This window comes from Salvelinus namaycush, chromosome 5 (genome assembly GCF_016432855.1).
Source record: "Salvelinus namaycush isolate Seneca chromosome 5, SaNama_1.0, whole genome shotgun sequence".
NCBI classification, from domain to species: Eukaryota; Metazoa; Chordata; class Actinopteri; order Salmoniformes; family Salmonidae; genus Salvelinus; species Salvelinus namaycush.
This window is the reverse complement of record NC_052311.1, coordinates 28,829,933-28,840,171: the sequence shown is the minus strand read 5'-3', so window position 1 is coordinate 28,840,171 and position 10,239 is coordinate 28,829,933. Positions and strand designations below refer to the sequence as shown.

General features: G+C 42.9%; 1 protein-coding gene across 1 annotated transcript; it reads right to left on the bottom strand.

The window, feature by feature from the left end:
* Window positions 1–5,157: 5,157 nt before the first annotated feature.
* LOC120047479 (pre-mRNA-processing factor 19-like) lies at window positions 5,158–9,920 on the bottom strand. The gene is made up of 16 exons (XM_038993011.1): window positions 9,754–9,920; window positions 9,380–9,529; window positions 9,126–9,202; window positions 8,873–9,014; window positions 8,687–8,760; window positions 8,501–8,566; window positions 8,315–8,356; window positions 8,106–8,180; window positions 7,899–7,974; window positions 7,677–7,786; window positions 7,268–7,423; window positions 7,025–7,094; window positions 6,754–6,927; window positions 6,582–6,664; window positions 6,340–6,445; window positions 5,158–6,159 (listed from the first exon to the last, which is right to left on the bottom strand). Exons 1-16 carry the CDS (start codon window positions 9,770–9,772, stop codon window positions 6,062–6,064), a joined length of 1,518 nt encoding a protein of 505 aa, XP_038848939.1. The 5' UTR covers window positions 9,773–9,920; the 3' UTR covers window positions 5,158–6,061.
* Window positions 9,921–10,239: the final 319 nt, after the last annotated feature.

Below are 10,239 nucleotides of genomic sequence, written 5' to 3'. Positions count from 1 at the left end.
GTAACCATGGTTGACAGAGGAAGAACAATGATTCCTCGCACCACCCTCCTTTTAAAGCTTCCAGTCTGTTATTCGAACTCAATCAGCATGACAGAGGGATCTCCAGCCTTGTCCTCGTCAACCCTCACACCTGTGTTAATGAGAGAATCACTGACATGTCAGCTGGTCCTTTTGTGGCAGGGCTGAAATGCAGTGGAAATGCTTTTTTGGGATTCAGTTCATTTGCATGGCAAAGAGGGACTTTGCAATTAATTGAAATTCATCTGATCACTCTTCATAACATTCTGGAGTATGTGCAAATTGCCATCATACCAACTGAGGCAGCAGACTTTGTGAAAATTAATATTTGTGTCATTCACAAAACTTTTGGCCACGACTGTAGAGATACTGGGGTGCAAAGGAGCAAAAAAAAAAAATAACAATATGGGGATGAGGTAGTTGGGTGGGCTGCTTTTTACAGATGGGCTGTGTACAGGTGCAATGATCGGTAAGCTGCCCTGACAGCTGATGCTTAAAGTTAGTGAGGGAGATATAAGACTCCAGCTTCAGTGATTTTTGCAATTCGTTCCAGTCATTGGCAGCAGAGAACTGGAAGGAAAGGAGGCCAAATGGGGAGTTGGCTTTGGGGATGACCAGTGAAATATACCTGCTGGAGCATGCTACATACGGGCAGGTGCTGCTATGGTGACCAGTGGGCTGAGATAAGGCGGGGCTTTACCTAGCAAAGACTTATAGATGACCTGGAGCCAGTGGGTTTGGCGACGAATATGAAGAGAGGGCCAGCCAACGAGAGCATACAGGTTGCAGTGGTGGGTTGTTTATATAGGGCTTTGGTGACAAAACGGGTGGCACTGTGATAGACTGCATCCAATTTGCTGAGTAGAGTGTTGGAGGCTATTTTGTAAATGACATCACCGAAGTCAAGGATCGGTAGGATAGTCAGTTTTATGAGGGTATGTTTGGCAGCATGAGTGAAGGATCCTTTGTTTGCGAAATAGGAAGCCGATTCTAGATTTAATTTTGGATTGGAGATGCTTAATGTGAGTCTGGAAGGAGAGTTTACAGTCTAACTAGACACCTAGGTATAAGGAGTCACCAGTACTCTGTATTAAACCTGGTGCCCAGCACAAGAGAACCATTTAAGTTTTGCAGATACTATTGAGTAATTCCAATAACATATATTTGTATTTTATTAAAAGTGTATTTCTTTAAATATAGCCTACACAAAAGCGTTCAATATACCAGTATTTTTGTAAACTTTCAAAATAAATTCTGGTATAAATAATACAAAATTAAAATACGTCAAATTATACATATATTTCTTCAGAGGTTGTTGCAATGCTGGGATTTTTTTAAATGTTTTATTGCTAGTCAAAGTTTAGCATGTCTTTGCCGGGGGACTTTTTTTATACATACATTTTGCAATCGTCCTGCCAGCATAATATCCTGCCGGTAGGAGAACGGTAATCACGAGTACTGTCTTTGGTGAAGTTCTTAGGGGAAGGAGCGAGAGAAATGACTCGCCCTTCCCGTTCGCTGGTTTCATGTCACGTTATTTGTTAACGTTCCCAAACTTTATTTACATAGGTCAGAGGCCTATAGACAGACTGGTTAGATGGCAAGTGGACGTTTAAAAACATGTTGAGTTTTCTACCCTGCAGTATATATATATTATTCTCTATTCTTCCCTATCTTAGCCCAAATTCCTCAATCAGCCTTGTTAAAAAAACACAAACTTGCAGCTGCAGACTGGGACATGCATTGGGCCCTGGCATTTTATCCACACCAGCCCACATCACTGTGCATGCCACCATACACACACCCTGACCCTACACACCCTACTTAGACAGACAGTAGTGCTGACACATAACATTGGCAGTACAGTACAGCGTTTCTCAACCACTTCTGTACCAGTGTCTGGCGAGATCTGTACAGTGTTTCGCAACCACTTCTGTTCCAGTGTCTGGCGAGATCTGTACAGCGTTTCTCAACCACTTCTGTACCAGTGTCTGGCGAGATCTGTAGTGTTTCTCAACCACTTCTGTTCCAGTGTCTGGCGAGATCCGATCCTCCTCTTTTTTAACCAGATCATGTTTAAAACAAATACAATACGTAAAAGCACCACTGGAGATACAACTCACCACTACAACTGTGTCTCTGTCTGGAGATACAACTCACCACTAACTGTCTCTGGCTGGAGATGCAACTCACCACTATAACTGTCTCTCTGTCTGGAGATACAACTCACCACTATAACTGTCTCTCTGTCTGGAGATACAACTCACCACTATAACTGTGTCTCTGTCTAGAGATGCAACTCACCACTATAACTGTGTCTCTGTCTGGAGATACAACTCACCACTACAACTGTGTCTCTGTCTGGAGATACAACTCACCACTACAACTGTGTCTCTGTCTGGAGATACAACTCACCACTACAACTGTGTCTCTGTCTGGAGATACAACTCACCACTAACTGTCTCTGTCTGGAGATACAACTCACCACTATAACTGTGTCTCTGGCTGGAGATACAACTCACCACTATAACTGTGTCTCTGGCTGGAGATGCAACTCACCACTATAACTGTCTCTCTGTCTGGAGATACAACTCACCACTATAACGGTCTCTGTCTGGAGATACAACTCACCACTATAACGGTCTCTGCTCTAGACATATGTGTTGCCTCCATGTTGTGCTGTCTATCTGTCTCAGCATCTTCTCTGCTGTCACTCTGTGCTTCTTCTTGTTCTCCATCTGTCTGTCTGCGTAACAAATATAAGTTATAAAAGCCAAGCTAATGACTTAGGCTATATTGCAAATCAGTGCCTGTCATTTGTGCTCCCCTGAATCGACACCTACCCTACGTGTTAATTACTATTACAGGGCTCCAGACTAACATTTTCCACTGGTGTCAATAACTTTTACAGGTGGTGGCAGTGTCCCAGTCATTCATGCTTTATTAAGAAGTATAATAAATAGGCTACTGAGATATTCAATAACTAAGTTGTTTCATCTAACACGTCCAAGCAGGAATGCATGATTCAAGATATTTTGATGCGCAACATAATTCAGTAATTTGTCATGAATTTTGGGTTGACAATTAGAATATAGTTGCTATATTTTACTGTCAAAATAGGACACCAGAATTTCCCGATTTGTTGTTTTGTTCATAGGCTAAATAATTTGGGGTTCAAATCCTGAGGAAGTGGAAACTCAAAACAGTAACTAAATCGCTAACTCTAGATATAATACCCACTGCTAGTAGCCATGTATTCATCCAACAGTAAATTTAGTGTCCTAATAAAATGTGCAGTTGTAAGCTATTACCCATGAGACCTTAGGCCTAAGACCTCGCAATGGCCGGTGTGCAAATTCCGAGCACACGCTGCTCCATATGATCTCAAAAGCCATATCAAATATCTTGGTTGTAAAATAGTGGCTATTGAGCTGAATATTTAAAGTTGAGAAATACAAAATATACAGTGCATTCAGAAAGTATTCAGACTCCTTCCCCTTTTCCACATTTTGTTACGTTACAGCCCTGTTCTAAAATTGATTAAAACATTTTTTTTTCATCAATCTAGATACAATACACCATAATGACAAAGCAAAAATCATTTAGACATTTTTGCAAATGTATTAAAAATAAAACAGAAATACCTTATTTACATAAGTATTCAGACCCTTTGCTACGAGACTCAAAATTGAGCTCAGGTGCATCCTGTTTCCATTGATCCTCCTTGAGCTGTTTCTACAACTCGAATTTACCACAGTCCACCTGTGGTAAATTCAATTGATTGGACATGATTTGGAAAGGCACACACCTGTCTATATAAAGGTCCCATAGCTGACAGGGCATGTCAGAGCAAAAACCAAGTCATGAGGTTGAAGGAATTGCCTGTAGAGCTACGAGACAGGATTGTGTCGAGGCACAGATCTGGGAAAGGGTACCAAAACATTTCTGCAGCATTGAAGGTCCCCAAGAACACAGCGACTTCCATCATTCTTAAATGGAAGAAGTTTGGAACCACCAAGACTCTTCTTAGAGATGGCCACCCAGCCAAACTGAACAATCAAGGGAGATGACCAAGAATCAAATGGTCACTCTGACAGAGCTGCAGAGTTCCTCTGTGGAGATGGAAAAACCTTCCAGAAGGACAACCATCTCTGCAGCACTCCACCAATCAGGACTTTATGGTAGATTGGCCAGACGGAAGCCACTCCTCAGTAAAAGCCACATGACAGCCCACTTGGGAGTATGCCAAAAAGGAACCTAAAAAGGACACTGACCAAGAGAAACAAGGTTCTCTGGTCTGATGAAACCAAGATCGAACTCTTTGGCCTGAATGCCAAAGGTTATGTCTGGAGAAAACCTAGCACCATCCCTACAGTGAAGTATGGTGATGGGAGCATCATGCTGTGGGGATGTTTTTCCTGTGACCTTAACCTCACTCTCCTAACCTGCTACGTTAATAATTTGGTGGGTGCTTATATTTGTCCTATTTCGCATGTATTATACACGTGTGAATTGGAAATGTGTTTTTTGCATATCCCAACTCCCCGAGACACCTTCGGAGAGAGTGGGATCACGGCCCGTCAGCCATTATCAACAGTAACCCAGTAGCAATTAGGGTTAAGGGCCTTGCTCAAGGGCACATCGACAGATTCACCTTGTCAGCTCGGGGAGTCGAACAGATTTTTCACCTTGGGGATTTGAACTAACAACCTTTTGGTTACTGGCCTAAAGCTCTAACCGCAAAGCTAATTCACCTAACCTCCTATATTAGTAACCAGCCACGTTAATGATCCTAACCTGCTATACTAACAAACCATCTGTGGTGACAAATCATCATTATCACCACACCTGCCATTGCCCACCGATCAACCAAAGGCTCATTATAGATTAGTATAACAGAGAAAATATTCACTTTTTTTTTTTATCCAGCCATGTCACCTTTTTCATTGTTTTATTTATAAAACATTGTCAATTTCAACCAGCTAGATGATCTATCCACCCCTGTCATAGAGACAACATGTACAAAGCAGAGCACACAGTCTATTGGGATCAAAGTCATACTGGTGCCTCAGACAGGCAGAAAGGACAACTTGAGGCATACACAATACATTCCATTGATCAAGCAAATAGCTGGCCGTCACTACAAAAATAACTTGCTTTATTGAAGTGTAAAAAGGGTGGAAGGGAAAGGAGACCTTTGAATAAACACAGCAATATAGAGAATTGGCTTACACAATGTGAAAACAGTTACAACAAATGATATTTCAACAGCTGAGAGCTGTTGGTTTAACCACTGAAAGGAGAAGAACAGACGTCTGGGGAGGGGATTTAAGAAGAATACATGAAGGGAAAAGTAAATACCACAGCACCCGTTCCTCCACCCACCCTGGGATCCTAAATAACTACAGGTCCATTTTCAAAATGCTAAATTCATAATCTGCTGGTAACTCTGACTAAAAAGCTCCTGCCTAGGCCAGAGGCGAGTTAAAACAGGGCTTGCTGCCAGAGTAACAATTTCAGTTGAACGATTTGAATGAACATTCCAATATGTTACGGTGAAACATCAAACAGCATTTTTTAAGGATTACTGTGACTTTTTAGCAACAATATTCAAACTGAAAACGACTTACCTACTCCTACTAAATATAGTAGAAAGTCTACATGGCCACTTGATTGTTTTTAGCAGCAGTTTAGACCAGAAACAGACACTTACGTTCGCCGTACACTATATTCTCAGACGGTTAGCTAACGGTCGCGGCTAACACAAAACAAATGGAATATGTTTGTATGTTCGCAAACTATTTCCCTTATTGAACGCACCTCGGATAGGGATTCTGATCTCAGCAATACAAGAACATCAAATAAATCATAAGGATTCAACCATCTACCCCCTGGTCACCGGTCTATATTTCACAAAACAGATAGCTGTGTAGCAGAGTCAAAATGATCACACTGGTCTAGATTCGAGATTAGGCCTAACCAGAACCCTCCAATCTTATCCTCGCTCTCTTTCCTCTCACTTTATCCATCCGTCTGTACTAATCTACAGGCTGTAGAACTTGAGGCTTCTGTCCATTCCAGCGGAGGAAAGGAATTGAGCATTGTCTCCGAACGCCACCCCTGTCACCAGGCCAGAATGGTCTGGGAAAAAGAGGAAGAAAAATGTTTTAAAATATACATGTTTAAGGTGACTCGGTGTAAGATGACACATGCAATAGGTCACTGAGTTTTTCCTAACCATGTGTATGTATGATTTGTACAGTGAGCACACAAGGTCTGATGAAAGTTGAGTTAAATATTCTGTTCAGTTGTTTTTCTCACCGCTGAAGTTGAGGACCTCCGACCACTGCTTGCAGATGTACACCCTGATGTCAGATCCACCCACAGCCAAGTATGTACCACTCTGATCAAACACCAGAGACTTAACCTGAGAGAGAGTAAATAAAATTCCAGTGAAAAACTCTGCAAGAAATAACCATGTTATTTGCAGTACATGAGCTAAATTAGTGAGAAGTTGACCCATATCTGTAGCTAACAGACTCCGCACAGTCTCTCATTCTCACCTCATAGCTGTTGTCCAGGGCGATGGTCTTGAAGTTCTTCAGTTTCCTCAGATCCCACAGCTTCACAGAGCTGTCCTGGGCACCTGGAGCACAGAGAGAGAGAGACTGGGTCAGGGAATCCATGAGAAATCCAACATTATTTACACTTTTGTGAGGTTGGAGAGCGACTGACCTGTAGCCAGGTAGTATCCGTTCTCAGAGAAGGCGATGGAGGTGACAGGGCCAGAGTGGCCGGGGAAGTTGGCCACGTTTGTGCGCTCCTTCAGATCCCAGATCTTGATCTGGGAGTCGGCGGTTCCCGTCCCGAAGATCAGACCGTCAGGGTGGAACTGAGCACAAGTCAGAGCTGAGGAGGAGGAGGGGGCAGAGATATGAGACACAGACAAAAATAGTAACCCATCTTTTGTGTCCATACGCATAGACCTGACCACAAACCCACTTACCAACACCAGCAGCCTCATCTGTGACTTTGGTAAGGACTTGGCCAGTTTGGATATCCGAGAAGGCCCAGTACTGAGAAAAATAGAGAGGAATGCAGTGTTAACATACATCCAGCAACACAGAGGTGCCATTACATTTACTTTTGACAACAGTGCAGCTGGTGTCATTATATTCAACAGACCAGTGGACTCAGGAGTTGTAACAACATGCTGAACTCAGGTGTTCTACCAGTACAATGGACTTACCTGGTCTTCGGAAGAGCTGAGAAGGTAGTCCCCGGTTGCGTGAAGTGACAGCCCGGTCACGCTCGCCTCGTGAGCTCGCACCACCTGGATACAGTTGCCCCCAGTAACAGACCACACCCGGATGGTGCTGTCTGGAGAGGCAGAGAACACCACAGACTGGAGAGGAAAGAAAGATGGAAAATACAAATAAAAGAAAAAAACTAAAGTGAGGAAGGAAATAAGGGAGATTTACACACAACAACACAGCACATTTTAGACCGGGGTATATAGATACCACAAATCAACTTATCTTTATATTCTATTTTAATTTCACTGTATACATGATGTTGAAAAGTAGCATATAAAGCATAATTGAGTTAATTTCCATAAAACGTTAGGAGCTAGACAGGTGTATAGACAGGTCTGTTACCTGGGAGGGGTGGTAGATGACAGAGGTGACCTTCTTGGTGTGACCCTTGAGGGTGGCAATGATCTGCTCCTCCTTCTTATCAAATACCACCACATTCTTATCAGCCCCACCTGGCAACAAGATAGTCATCAATGACATTTGATTGATAGTTCTATTTAGATATGCAAGAAAAAGAGATGGAGAGAAAATAAAAAGCTGTTAGAAAAAGCAAGGGGTACTTACCAGTGAGTACTTTGTTGGTGTCTGAAGGACAAAGGTCCATACACAGGATTCCTGGGACACTGGCACTGTGAAGTCCCTGAGACATTCAAAAGAACATGGTCACTATATGGACAGACAGACAGCTAAGGGCAACCTCAGATAGTAGTGCTAAGCAGCACAGTCAGCCCAGCTACAGGTTATTACAGTCCTACAGATAGTAGTACTCACAGCGTGGGAAGCCACTTGGCGGTACTTGCTCAGATCCTCAGCCCTGACCAGCTCCTCTGGCACGGTCTTTCCTCTCTGGTTAGGGAGAGAAAGGGAGGAGTGAGCAAACACAAGGGACAAAATAAGTTTATTAAAAGATTGAGTGTTTTATCATCCATCTCTGCAAGCCTACAACGCATGACAGACATTTTCTTGAATGAAAATCTTACCTTCTTTCTCTCTGTGGTAAGGACAGTAGCCTTATCTTGAAGCTGAAAACAGAACAGTAGAGGAGCAGGAAAGAGACTAATGAGAATTCAATGAATCACAAATCCTATCCCATATTGAGAGGGTCTCAGAGTAATGAGAACACTAATCACAGGGGGTAAAAAGATGAAGAGGAAATTAGCTCTTACCTTCTGGATGATCTCTGGAGTCATTCCCACCTGCACACTAACCTCCATTGGTTCCCCACCAGCACCCTGAGAAAGGGAGTCAAAACAACAGAGAGAACAATACTTAGAAAAGAGAAAACATCTATCCTCAATCTCTGATGGACAGGAATCCTGTTTGATGGATGGGAATCAGCGCTAATCACTCACCCCAGCGGCTGGCTGAGAGGCGGGCATAGCCTGATGGGCCACCAATCCGGCTTGGGGCTTGAGTGTGGCCAGGGCTGTTGAATGGGAGAATGGGCAAAGAGTAAGCATTTTGCCTTCACAGGTCAGTGAATGAGAGAAGGTGAGGAAGTGACTTCAGACTATAGAGATCCCTTGGCCCTCTCTTACCCTCTCTGGCTGCAGTGACCTCCTTGGTAAGACGAGCAATGACTCTGCAGGCTGCGTCATGCTGGTAGAGGGCGTGAGAGAGCTCCTGGCGAGTCGTCTGCAGCTGCTGCCTCAGAGTGAAACTGTGCAACATGACCGCATCCTTGAAAGAGACAGAATACATTAAGGGAAAGATTTAATAATACAGAGGAAGAGTATTCTGTTGTAACACTGTCCACAGGTAGACTACAAACCAGTCTGCCTAGACACTCACCCACTCATCTTGCAGAGCCTTGAGTATGGCAGGGATACTGGTAGAAGAGGGAGCCTTTGGTCGGATAGGATGAGACACTGGGCAACAGAAGGCGGCACAACATTGATTCAAATCCATTTCGAAAACATCTCTTCTAATACATGGAACCTACTTAGGATTTCCTTCTAAGCCAAAACTAAAATCAGTACATAAATACATATTTGATGTAATCGATTCGACCGAGTACGTTAACTGTCTCTCCCTGCCCTGCTTACCTTTTATATCGATAAGTTGCTCTTCCGACAGTGGTTGGCTATTCATTGGATCCACTCCATTCTCTGCGATATACTTCTCGATCAGTCGGCGCTCGAACACCTGGTTAGACACCGGGGACACGCAAGGGTGCTCCGGGACCTCATTGGAAACTGAGTGGGGTAACATAAGAGGATACATACAATTGTTAGCTATTGTTTCATGGATAGATAATATAACTAGTAAGCCACCATGAATACCATGTTGCAGAAAAGTGACAAGACTACAAATACAAGGCATCAGTTACTAGCTCGCAAGTTAGCCACACTAACGTTAGCTAGCAGGGTGCTAGGTAAGCGATCTAGCTCATTCAACTTCAGAAGCATGTTCAACTTACTTGCGCAAACCAAAGACATATTTCAAGTGCACGTCCCTCTGTAGCTAAACACGATTTTTTTGTGTTACGCTTGATGGCAAACTATCTTGAAAGTCTTGCAACTATTTAGGCAACTATTGTGCCTACTTTATTTTTGTTTTGTTCCAAGTTCGCACGCTGGCGTTTCATTGCCGCGTCGAAAACAGTGCACGCTGGGATAGCATCAGTCCTCCAAAGCGAGCTCTTCTTCGTTCCCCCACTGTCATGACTACGACAACTTTCATAACTAGATTTAATTCCTTTTATTTTCTCGAGCTTCATTCATTACTTGACTAACAAACCAATGATACGTTAATACACAAAACATTGGGAAAGGTATATGACTTCAAACATATTATAATCCATTCTATAAAACCTCAATGACAATGTGAATACCTTGTGAAATAATGTAACAGCAATTTAATCATGTACACCATTTTATGGCATTCGCAAACGTATATGTTATGT